Raw genomic sequence first — 12993 nt, 5'->3', positions numbered from 1 at the left:
GTAAAGAAGACAGGCATGCTATAGGCCTGTCATTTCAGTGCTGGGGAGGGGGGTCAAGAATCACAAGCCAGCCTTGGAAAGAGGCTTTATCAAAATCACCCATGCAATAGCAATACTAAAAACAACAACAGCAACAAAGTGAGCAAAATAATCGGTAGAGAAGAGCCAGCCGTTCTGGGGCCCTGACAAGTGTCTGAGAGTTTGCAGAGACAGGACACAGCTACATGCATGGGAGGAGGCGACAGATGTGAGGGATGGGGCTCTATTACAGGGAATATTTTACACCGTTGTGACGAGGGCCTAAGAGGTAATGGCAGCAATGGGAAAGCCCAGAGAGCAGAAGGTTTAGTTTGAGTCCGAATGCTGCAGTTTGGGGACTCAGAAACTCAAGAGAGGGCTGATGTTCCAGCCCTAAAGCAGTAAAGAATGCCCCTTGCAGGAGAATGGGGCTTTGATCAGGCTATACCTGACCAGATGATGCCCGCCACACTAGGGATGGCCATCTACTTCATTTAGTCTACCACTTTCAAGTGTTACTCCCAACAGAGACACCTTCACACGTGTCTGACAAATGTCTGGGTGTGTTCCAGTCAAGTTGAAGGTGACACATATAGTTAACTATCACTGTAAACCAGGGCACACCAGTGAGCCCCAGTTTCATGATCCGTAGGCTGGGGCTGGTGAGTAGAGTTTTATCTCCTTAAAGGCACAGTTGTGGATAAGTCAGCACTGCAGTGTCTCTCAAGTGCAGCCATTCATGACGCCTAGCTACCAGGGCAGAATGGTGTCCTCGGTGGTGCCAGCAAAGAGCCTGAGATAGAGGAGGGTGGAGTTGTGGCTTAGTGGTAGAGAATTCACCTAGGATTCACAAGCCCTACGTCAATTTCCAACACACGCACACACACACACACACACACACACACACACACGCATGCACGCACTCACAGGTGGTTCTAATCCCCAGGAGTCTTATTGTACTTACTCCTCCGGATCGATTAATAGAGTAATCTTTTATGCATTTTAGACTCCAAATTCAGCAGTATCCTGCGGCTTAAAATTGACACGGTGGAAAGCTGGCAAAGATAGTAAAAATCAAGGCGGTTCCCTGCTGCTCAGTAGGTGCTGCATTTTTGACTCTTGCTTTCTGGTTGGTAAGGCGTATTAGCAGTGTGTGTGGAGGGCTCTGCAGAAGGCAGACAGGTGAGCTGCACCCGTTTGAACTTTAGGTCTGCTCTTTGCTCAGTGATCTAAGTAAGTGACTTAGCTTCTCTCATGGTCAATTTCTTATTCTAGATACAAGATATTCTTTCACTGCTTTGGGAGAGGAAATGTGTTTGGAACAACTCAGGAGTGCCCCCTGTCAGAAGCTGAGGACAGCACGCCCTCCAGGAGCCAACAGTAACTGGCCAAACCCTGTGGGCTCTGGGTTAACAACCACAAAGTCAACTAAACACGCTCCGAGAAATTATACAGCAGGGGCACTTAATTTGTATTCGTAGAACACCTTATAGATCACAAAGATCTTTCTTGTGATCCTTCACAGAAGCTCTCCATTTTTAAGGGAATTTAAAAAAGGGTGATATCAGAGAAGCAACCGCGTAATCGTTAAAAACAAGACTCTCAACTGCTCAGTCATGATAGAACACCGAGTAGTGCTTCTGTATGGAGATAATTTAGGGAAATTAAGCTTCTTTTTCGAAATCTCCCTGAGGGTCTAAGCTCAGGGAACCTGGCTGTTAGGCACTTTAGGCCAGCACAAATTCAGCCACCCACTGAGCGTCGTGCAGCACACCGGCGTGCGCTCATCTCCAGGGAGCCCCTCAGACGTTAAGGCCTGGATCTTGGGGTCCCGGCTGTCTTAGGGCTGTCAGCGTCCGCTGGGGACCACGCCTTGGTCGCCGATGACTCCGCTCGGCCGCCAGAGGCAGCTCAGAGTCTACCGTCCCTTCTTTCCCTCTTGTCTCGATGGCGGAAGTGGGTTGTACCAGCCCAAACAAAGTTCTCGCTGGCAGGAGTGAATAGACTAGTCCAAATGAGGGGGTTGTTGTTCTCATCGAGTCTTATGGCCCGAAGCACGATCAAGCAAAAGAAAAAAACTAGCACTTAAATATGGAGCACCATAAGAGCTTATGTGGTTCATGAGAGCTTCCCGACGCTGCGGTTGCAGCTGTGTAGGGCTGGATCGAGCCGAACTGGGCCATCAACCACCATAGACGCGGTGGTTTCTTCCGGTTCCGCCCTCCGGCCGCGGAAAACTTCCGGTCTGCGCGAGGCTCTGGCGGAGGGGTCGCCGGCCTGGAGGAACCTGTGTTGGGTGTCCTGCTGCGGGGGGGAAAAGGTGTCCGAGTCCGGTCCTTGTCGTCTGCGTTGCTGCCCCGAGACGGCGCGAGTTCGCGGGCAGTGACCCTGACGTCCGGTCCGAATTCTCGGTACGGATCCAAATCGCCTGTTTTTGCTTTTAGTCTATTCCCGAGCACTCCGCATTCGCGCGGGGGTTAGAGCGGCAGAAGAAGGGGACTCGAGGCTGCGTGACTCCTGGTCCAGTCTCTACAAGCAGGGTGGGGGATTGGCTTGTTCTAGGTCAACCAGACTTCAGCCTGATCTTTAGGGGGACCAGAGGGAAATATAAACTGCCTAGGGCTGGAAGGAAGGGGTGGGTTCAGGAATACTGAAAACTCGGGAAGTTGCTGGTGAGAGGGAGAAATGGAAGAAAGGGCTGACCAGAGCTGGAAATTGAAGGGTGGTGTCAAACAAGATAATGAGTGAGACAGCCATCGCATCCCTGATCCAGGAGAAACAAACCCTTGGAAGAACCTGGAATTCTGGGTCAGGATGCATTGAGCGGTTAAGGGAGACAGTTTATAGTGAGGAATAGAATATAGTCCCCTTCCTGTAGGACGTGTCCAGTGGGAGAGACAAAAACGCTCGGTGGCACAGGTGCCTAAGCTGATGGCCAGGTGAAAGGGGGAGCCGCCTACGGCCTTATGTCTGGAGTAGAGGTACTTACTACTTAAGAACAGGAGACAGCCCAACACTTGGGAAGTTGAGGCAGAAGATTCCCAGGAGAGTGGTGGTGGATCTCTGTACGTTCGAGGCCAGCCTGGTCTACAAAGCAGGTCCCAGGACAACCAGGGCTACACAGAAAAGCCCTGTTTCAAAGAAAAAACAAAACAAAATAAGACAAAAAAAAAAACCACATAAATAACCAAACAACCAACCAACCAATCAATCAAATCAAATAAATAAATAAAATAAAAAAAACCCTGCTAAAATTGACAAAGCAGATACAAAAACTAAAGCCAGTGGGTCGAAACCCGAGGCAATGATTCCTTTGGTTGAAGAAGTAGCTTAACTATTGGTCTCCAGAGGAATCTAAAGATGAGGTGGTCTGTGTGCGAGGCGGTGAGAAGTCACTAAGAAGCCGCAACAAGTAGAGTACACACATCTTAGAAACATAACTGCTTGCATTTCCTGTGGGCTCAGTGTGTGTGTTTGCTCTCTTTACGTGTATGGATATTTCGCCTGCCATGTATGTGCAGTGCCCACTGAGGAGGTGCTGGATCCTCTAGGACTGGCCCTACAGAAGGTTGTGAGTCACCCTGTGGGTGCTGGGAATTGAACCTAGGTCCTTTGGAAGAGCAGTCAGTACTCTTTTAACTACTGAGCCATCTCTCCAGCTCCCACCTTCTAGGTTCTTTTCCCAGCCTCCCTCCCAACGTATCTTTTTTTTTTCTTTTTTTTTTCTTTTTTTTGGTTTTTCGAGACAGGGTTTCTCTGTGGTTTTTGGAGCCTGTCCTGGAACTAGCTCTTGTAGACCAGGCTGGTCTCGAACTCACAGAGATCCGCCTGCCTCTGCCTCCCGAGTGCTGGGATTAAAGGCGTGCGCCACCATCGCCCGGCTCTCCCAACGTATCTTTGCATGGTTTCCAGGTAATAGCAGTATGGTAACGAGTAAGTGCTTAGGGAATGTTTGTTATTATCAGGCAGAGTTCTGGGTGGTATACACACGCAGCTTTTTCTGTCTTTGGGAGGAACTGCCGCTTTTCTACTGCTGTCTCCCTTTCTTGTGGGCACCGGAGATGAGAGCTCTTGTACATGCCTAACTGCATCCCCAGTGTTGCCTTTCTGTTGTGTTAAGCAGCTTGTACAGCTGCCTTTCTGTTGTGTTAAGCAGCTTGTACAGCTATTGGGGCACAGCTGCAGTAGATTTTCCTGGATGCCTGGCATTTGAGTTATTGTTGTCAACCAATAGACTGTTTTCCATGTATTAGCATAAATCTTTGCTGAATCCCAGTTTGTAGGGAGAAAACTGAGGCTCAAAGAGGCCGAATGATTCGATTAGGGTCTGAGAGTGGTAGCTCTTCTTTTCCTGTCACAAAATACCTAATAATTGCCAGGTAGTGATGTCACATGCCTTTAATCCCAGCATCAGGAGGCAGAGGCAAGTGGATTTCTGCGAGTTCAAGGCCAACCCTGGGGTACAGAGAGAAACCCTGTCTCAAATAAAATAACAGATCCAAGTCATTGCACACAGGACGGTGTAGGAGAGCCAGGCTTATCCTGTAGTCCTGCCTACCCAAGAGGTGGAGGCAGGAAGGCCATTGGGGCCCAGGAGTTACAGGCCAGTTTGGGGAAAAGACCCTGTCTGTCTGTCTCTCTGTGTCTTTGTTGTGGGGATGGGGTGCTTTTAAAGACAGGCTCTCTATTTTGTGTGGGGACTCACTGTGTATTCTAAGCTGTTCTTGAATTCACAGAGATCCACCTGCCTCTACTTCCTAAGTGCGGGGTTAAAGGTGTGCGCCATCACTCCCAGCTCAGACAAAGTACAAGTGCCGCTCTTCGGTGTTGAAGCCCAGGGCTGTTGGGTGTGAGTGTTTCACACTCCATTTTCCACTGCCTGTTTCTAGTTACACTTCTGGCCGGCCTTGCTGCCCAGTCTTTCTGTATTAAACGCATTTTACCCGGGAGTCTAGCTGGCCTGGGAGGTGTGTGGGTGTGGGGTGTGTGTTATCTGGGTTTGAAAGCCTAGCCTTCCCAGCTCTCCGATGACTTGGCAAAGGACAAAGAGTGGCATCTACGCTGCAGCCAGAGCTGACTTTCTCATGTAGAGATTTGATGTTGACACAGGGTTTCAGTGACTTTGTCGCCCTTGGGACAGAGTCCAGATGCTTTAACCTGGCCATTAAGGTCCCAGAAAATTGACTCGGGCTTTTTTTTTTTTTTCTGTGCTCCCGCTCATGTTCTTGCCATTGTGGGGCCGTTTCCCTTGCTGCCCTTCTTCCCCTGCAGCTTCCTAGGGCAGAGCCCCTGGGCTCAGGCTGACTCTGCCTGCTGAGGGGGCACGGTGGCTCTTCACTGACCTGCTAGACAGAGTGCCACAGATGGAATGCAAGTCCCACCTCACCTGATGGTTGGACTGGGGACCTTGAGGCTCTGCCCTTTGCTGGTCCCAAGGGTCTCTGGGTTTTCTTATAAAGTGTACTACCAGAACACACAAGGGCCAGGAGAGGCAGAGGCTGAGCCCGGTCGAGCAGAAAGTGGACAGGACCTTCTAGATGATCTGACCTGGTTCTTACAGGCTGCCCCCGAGAGGTGGGGTGAAGCTTCCTGCCTTTCACCTTTGTTCTGGTGCTGGCTGCAAGATGAACTGTCGATCAGAAGTGCTGGAAGTGTCAGTGGAGGGGCGGCAGGTGGAGGAGGCCATGCTGGCCGTGCTACACACAGTGCTCCTGCACCGCAGCACGGGCAAGTTTCACTACAAGAAGGAGGGCACTTACTCCATCGGCACCGTGGGCATCCAGGATGTTGACTGTGACTTCATTGACTTCACGTATGTGCGTGTCTCCTCTGAGGAGCTGGACCGGGCCTTGCGCAAGGTTGTTGGGGAATTCAAGGTAGGTGGGTGGCCTAGCTGATGGCAGGTGGGCCTGCAGTGTGTACCCCTCCACCCTGGCAGTGTGCTGGACCAGCTTGCCCTCCCTTCTAAAGAGCAGGAGTCCTTTTTTTGGTTTTGTTTTGTTTTTCAAGACAAGGTTTCTCTGTAGCTTTGGAGCCTGTCCTGGAACTAGCTCTTTAGACCAGGCTGGTCTCAAACTCACAAGAGATCCACCTGCCTCTGCCTCCTGAGTGCTGGGATTAAAGGCATGCACCACCAGTGCCTGGCAGGAGTCAGTTCTTCAGGCTCAAAGAAACGAATGTGTTGAGAGCTCCTTTGGGGCTGGGAGGGTGCTCCTACTTTCTCTGGAGGAAGGGTGAACTGAACTACCTCAGCCCCTCAGCTTAAACAGTGAGGTTGCTGAGAGGTGGTCCCTGCTCCTGTGATCCTGACCACCTTGTCTCCACAGCTGTCCGTGACAGCTGTCTCTTCTGTTTCTTCCTCGTATAGTTTGGGTCTTTCCCATCTGGCCTGAAACTCTCTAAGAGGGGAAGTGCCTGACTGAGTGGCTTTCTCCAAATGTGAGGTCCCTTTGGGCACTGTGACCTGTGCTTGTGTGCATTGTGTAGGCAGGGAGAAAGGGGTAAGAGACACACCAGGCTGCGCATGGTGGTCCCCACTTCAGGGATGAAATGGCACTATGGATTTTTAATATTTTTTAAGGTAGTATATCGGTGGGTTTCATCCTGACATCTTTCTACATGTATGTCATTGTACCTTGCTCTCATCCATTCCTCTCCTAATGCTCGCCTTTCTCCCCTAAATAGTCCCCCTTTCATGTCATGCATGTAGGTGTGTGCGTATATTTAATCTAGATTTCGCATATGAGAGACAATTTGTGATATGTTGTCTTTTATTTCTCCCAAATTGCCCTCTTTCCCTCCTCATTGGCAATGTGAGTTTTATCTTTGTCTTCATTGAGAAGTCTAGTTTCAGGGTATTGGAGGGAAGTCCTTCCTCTTCCTTGTGTTTCTCCCTCCCTCCATTGCTGTGTTCCCTGAGCCTGTCTGTCCCCAGGCCCGGTACTTACTGCAGGGGCTGCACAGCCAGGTGGATGCCCGCTCTCCAGGGCTGCAGCGCTCACACTTGATCTCTGACCTCGTGAGCTCAGGCAGGGTGAGGTGTGAGGTGCCCTAGTCATGCTTTACCACCGAGAGGCTTAAAAGTAGGGACTAGCTGGCCATGGTGGCGCATGCCCTTAATCCCAGCACTCAGAAGCAGGCGGGTCTCTATGAGTCTCTATGAGTTTGAGGCCAGCCTGGTCTACATAGTGAGTTCCAGGACAGCTAGAGCTACATTGTGAGACTCTGTCTCAGAAAGGGGGTGAGTGAATGGGAGCCAGAGCCACCCTCCCCACTTAGCAAGGCTGACCTTGGGCAGGGGACACCGCAGAAGATGAACTTAGAGTGAAAGTGGTCCCTGACTGTGGTTTCTGTACTACAAGGACTTATGATCAAGATGTACTTGGTGTTTGAATAGAGTGTGCTACTATTTCAGAATTGTTAGCCATTGTTACTACCAGTCAGGGTGCGTGACTGTTTGTCAGTGGAGGAAATGACAGTACTCACCGGAGAGGCATCTTTGCTCTCTGTTGCCCACGGGCCTGGAGCAGTAGCCATGGGACAGCAGAGGTAGAATTATTGAGTGTTTGGTTCCATGTGCTTCTCAAAAGAGAGCAAATGAAGCTGCCAGGTCTGTTTTGTCCTCTGCTTTTACTAGCTCCATCCCTTGGCATCCGCTTCTCTAAACCAGTCCCTAAGGCTCTGCTGTTCTTAAAGAGAGACTGAGGTTGGGTAGTCATGAAGTAGAAGAGCAGGTAGGCTTTTTCTGGGAAGGAGTTATTGCAGAGTTTTCAGAAGAGATTGTATTTTGTTTATGTGTATGCGTCTGTAAACATTTGCCGTGTGTGTGTACGTGTGTGTCACATGTGTATCTATGTGTGTGTCACGTGTGTGTCTCTGTGTGTCACGTGTGTGTCTGTGTGTGTCGCGTGTGTGTCTATGTTTGTGTCACGTGTGTGTCTGTGTGTGTCGCGTGTGTGTCTATGTGTGTGTCACGTGTGTTCAGGTGCCTGTGGGAGCCAGAGGCTATCAGATTCCCTGAAGCTAGAATTAGGTGTGGTTGTAGACTTCCTGGTGGAATGTTGGAGCTACTAGGGTCCTCTGCAAGTACCCTTAACCAGTGAACCATTTCTACAGCCCCTGGTTGCAGGGACCCGAGTGGGGTGGCAGAAAGAGAAGGCCCTAATATGACATGGAAGTGACAGTGTTATGATCACAGTCTGGAGTCACAAGATCACTTTGGCAAGTATGCATATGTATGTGTGGGTACATGAGCAATGTGCATATGGAGGCCAGGTGACGTCATCCCGTGAGACGGTCTCTCATTGGCCCGAAGCTCACAGAGCAGGCTAGCCTGGCTGGCTGCCCAGCCCAGACATCCTGCTACCCCCCCCCCTGCCTCCAATGCTGGTGCTGTAAGTGTCCACACTGTGCCCAACATCTCTGTGTGACTCTGGGATCAGACTCCGGTGCTCAGGCTCCTGAGCCAGCTCTTCCTTCCCAAGCTGCCTGCTCGCCCGTGGGCTGTTTCTTCTCTGAACCTCATTTTACTGAGGTAAAATTATCTGTCCCCTCTGTGATTTTAGAGAAGCAAGTGACATTGAAAGTTCTTGGCGCAGAATAGGTGTCTCTAGACCTGGTAGCCCCCTTGAGCGCCCCTTCCTCTACCTTCACCTCCGCATGCTGGGGTTATAGGCATGCACCCTGTCTTAGTTACTTTTCTGTTGTTGTGATAAGACATCATGGCCAAGATGTGAGGCTCACAGTTCCAGAGGGCTAAAATCCATGTCCATCATGGCGGGAGCACGGCATCTGGCAGGCATGGCCCTGAGGTGGCAGCTGAAAGCTTGTATCTTGTTCCACGAGCACAAGACAGAGATGGGACTTTGAGACCTCAGAGCCTGCCCCTAATGGTACACCTTTTCTAACAAGGCCGCACTTCCTGTCCTTCCCAAACAGTTCTGTCAACTGGGACCAAATAGTAAAATTTATAAACTTGATTCAAATGGCTAAATTTGACTCCCTGGTCCCATAGACTTTTGGCTATATCATAATGCAAGATGTAGTTAATTAAACTTCAAAGTCTCCATAGTGTTTCACAGTCTCAACACGATTTTGTTTTTGTTTTTGTTCATCAAGGTGGGGTTTCTCTGTGTAGCCCTGGCTGTTTTGGAACTCACTCTGTAGATAAGGGTGACTTTGAACTCAGAGATCCTCCTGCTTCTACCTCCTAAGCTATGGGATTAAAGTCGTCACCACACCTGGCTTTAACAACATTTTTAAAGTCCAAAGTTGTCTCAGACTCAAGGCTGTCTCTTACCTGTAACTCCCTGTAAACCAGAAGCGGATCACATAATTCCACACACAGTGGCATGGGACATTCGTTACCATTCCAAAAGGAAGAAAAGGGAGCTCAGCCAGGTAATGCTGGACCAAAGCCAGACTGCAAACCCAGCAGGGAAAACTCCGAGTCTGATGTCGGAGGACTGAGATGACTCCACCCTCCCGGCTTTGGTGACTGCACACTTCTGTCTCTTGGGCTGCTTCCACTCCATGTCTGTGGCTTGGCAGGTGTCTTTTGGCTCTGGCATCTCCAACCTCATGTAGTAGCCAAACAATCCAGGCTTCACTGTCACAGATTCACACAGTGGCCCCTTAGGGCCTCTTTGAAGGGACTCTTCTGCCACACACTTGGCTTTACTGGCTCTCCTTAGCCTTGGAGGAAGATCCCACAACCTCATTACTGTGTATCCTCCATGACTCTAGAGCCGGGACCATGTGAACAGTACGACTAGGTTTGTGGAGAACCCTGGCCTCCTCGAATCATTTTCACAGCAACTTTGGTTTGTTAGAAACTCCCTCCAGCTTTTCCTTTGTACAGATTGGAAGCTTAACTGGGCAGGGTCCTCCCTGAGGTCCTCCTTCATTCCTTTTTGGATTAGGCCTTTAAAAAAATTCTCACCTCTTTCAGTACAAGACCAGGCACCAACATTAAATTTCCTGGTGCTGTTTTTCTCCTCAAACTCTACATTTTATTTTATTTTATTTTTTGGTTTTTAGAGACAGGGTTTCTCTGTGGCTCTGGAGCCTGTCCTGGAACTAGCTCTTGTAGACCAGGCTGGTCTCGAACTCACAGAGATCCACCTGCCTCTACTTCCTGAGTGTTGGGATTAAAGGCAAGTGTCACCACTTTCCGGCCAAACTCTCCATTTTTTATTTTGCTCCACTTAAACATTTTCATTGTAGACCTGTGTAAGAGTGGTTACTAAGAACCACGTGACAGTCTATCAGACTGTCTTGAAGTGTCCTCTGCTAACAAAATTAGTTTATTCCTTTTAAATTTAGCCACAGGTAGATCCTTAAGGACAAGGGCAGAAGGCAGCTACATTCTTGGATAAATATGACAAGAATGGCCTCTAGCCCAGGTGCTAATATTGTTCGCTTTTGAAACTTGAGCCAGACCTTCGCAGTCTACATTGCTTTTAGCACCATTGTCTTCCAGACATGTACTGGAAGCCCATTAAAACCTGCTTACAGTATTCCACATTCTTCTCCAAAACAGTGTGATTAAACCTGTCACGCGTTACCCCACTCCTGGTGCCAACATTTTTTATTTGGTTTTTGTTTTTTCGAGACAGGGTTTCTCTGTGTGACAGCCCTGGAACTAGCTCTTGTAGATCAGGCTGACCTTGAACTCACAGAGATCCACCTGCCTCTACCTCCCAAGTCCTGGCATTAAAGTGCAGGCATTAAAGGTGTGTGCCACCACTGCCCGGCCTCCGGTACCAACTTCTTTATTTTTCTCTTTCCATGATAAGACACTATGACAAAGGCAGCTGCTAAAAGAATGTTTGGGCTTCCAGCCTCAGAGCGAATTTGTAACCCTCAGGATGGGGAGAATGGCAGCAGGCAGGCAGGCATGGTACTGGAGCAAGAGTTAAGAGCTCAGGTTGAGACACAACTGTGAAACAATGTATTGGAAATGGCACAAGTCTTCTGAAACCCCAAAGCCCACCCCCAGTGACCTCCAGCTCCAACAAGGTTGTGGCTCCTCCAACGAGGCCATGCCCCCTACTCTATTCCAACAGTTCTTGTGAGGTTGATCAGTGCAGAAGAACTAAACAGGAAACCGGGGTCCCAAGGTAGTTGAGCACAGAGTGCAAATCCTCCCAAGGCTCGCTTTTAATCATTACAGCTCTTGATAACAGGAGTTTGCAGTTCAGCAGAGAAGCCTGGTCCTCAGGCCAGCACCTTCAAGGTTATATAAATGTCTGAGGCATGGGAGCAGGCTTTGCCCTATTTTCTAGAAACCAAGGAAGGCCTCTGGCACTCCCATGCTTCTCAACTGAGGAATGCCACAAGCAGGCCCAGGCTCTTTGTCACATTAGTTGATATCCAAATTCCCTTCCTGAGAAATACAACATTGAATGTTTCTGTATCCATGTCACAGATTCCTTATGTCCTCACATAACCTTAATTCAAACCCCAGCAGTTCTACCAGCTAGAGACCAAGTGTTCAAATATATAAAATATAGCCTGTGGAGGCTATTCTCATTCAACCCACAACATAGCCCCTTTTTAGAACACAATAGCTCATTATGTATGAGTGTGTACACTTGTGTAGGTGTGCATCCGCACCTTAGCTCACGTTTGATACAGTGCCACTTCTTTTTTTTTTTTTTTTTTTTTTTTTGGTTTTTTGAGACAGGGTTTCTCTGTAGCTTTGGAGCCTGTCCTGGAACTAGCTCTTGTTTGAGGCTGGCCTTAAACTCCCAGAGATCCATCTGTCTCTGCCTCCCAAGTGCTGGGATTAAAGGCGTGGGTCACTACTGCCCAGTGGTGCCACTTCTTAAAACTGAGCAGGACAAGGAGAAGGGTGTTGGTTTGCCTGAACCTATTTTAGGCGAGCGGTATTTTCTGTCACCTCATACAAGTCCTTTATCTTTTATAGGTTTAATTCCCTGCCATATTTAGTGAGTAGGGTGAGTAGAGATGGAAATGAATTCCCCTCCCAAGGCCATGGCCTGCTCATCTGTCTGTCTTCCCCAGGATGCACTGCGAAATTCAGGTGGTGATGGGCTAGGCCAGATGTCCTTGGAGTTCTATCAGAAGAAAAAGTCCCGCTGGCCTTTTTCGGATGAGTGTATCCCTTGGGAGGTATGGACGGTCAAGGTGCATGTGGTAGCCCTGGCCACGGAGCAGGAGCGGCAGATCTGCCGAGAGAAGGTGGGTGAGAAGCTCTGTGAGAAGATCATCAACATTGTGGAGGTGATGAGCAGGCACGAGTACCTGCCCAAGATGCCCACGCAGTCAGAAGTGGACAACGTGTTTGACACAGGCCTGCGCGATGTGCAGCCCTACCTCTACAAGATCTCCTTTCAGATCACTGATGCCTTGGGCACCTCCGTCACCACCACTATGCGCAGGCTCATCAAAGACACCCTTGCTCTGTAGGCCTTGCTGGGACCTTGGCAGCTCCTTGATGGCTCTGGGAGTCTGATGCTGAGGTCTCGGAGCTCTGGAACCTGCTCTAGATTCTTGGTGAGACTTGAAGAGAAGTTTCAGGTTTTGTGGTTATCAGCCTCTGGTGACCCTGTCACCTTTGCAGTGGTTCTGTTCTGGATGCAACCTTTCCACACCTCTCCTGGTGGGGTCTCTTTCTACACTGTACAGAACTACCATGAGGATTGCAAATAAAGTTAAGATGTGAGTTTGGCTCAGCTGTCTTGGCTTGTGTCCTGCCATGAACACTTTGTGACATTCTCATGAGGACACATGTATGCCAAGGGCATTCCAAACTGAGAGAAGTGGGTTGATGCAGTTAAGACGATGGAACTTATGGTGTTAGGCATTCATATGTAGGTGTCCCCCAACCAGATGTGACTATGACTTGTCCAATGAGTGTGTCAATGGGTGCTTTGTCTTTATAGCACATACACAAAATTGTTTAACTCAGGGTATTTAAGGAAAGGTGGGTCTTGGGGTTGTGGTGTCTGG

At 49.3% G+C, this 12993-nt stretch overlaps 1 protein-coding gene across 1 annotated transcript; it reads left to right on the top strand.

Annotated features, from left to right (window-relative positions):
* Nucleotides 1–2262: 2262 nt before the first annotated feature.
* On the top strand, nucleotides 2263–12704 carry Atg101 (autophagy related 101). The gene is made up of 3 exons (XM_005353860.3): nucleotides 2263–2429; nucleotides 5579–5894; nucleotides 12046–12704. Exons 2-3 carry the CDS (start codon nucleotides 5643–5645, stop codon nucleotides 12448–12450), a joined length of 657 nt encoding a protein of 218 aa, XP_005353917.1. The 5' UTR covers nucleotides 2263–2429; nucleotides 5579–5642; the 3' UTR covers nucleotides 12451–12704.
* The last annotated feature ends 289 nt before the right edge of the window (nucleotides 12705–12993 follow it).

The sequence above is a fragment of the Microtus ochrogaster genome, chromosome 15, assembly GCF_000317375.1.
Source record: "Microtus ochrogaster isolate Prairie Vole_2 chromosome 15, MicOch1.0, whole genome shotgun sequence".
Taxonomy (NCBI): domain Eukaryota; kingdom Metazoa; phylum Chordata; class Mammalia; order Rodentia; family Cricetidae; genus Microtus; species Microtus ochrogaster.
This window is presented reverse-complemented; position numbering and strand designations above follow the sequence as displayed.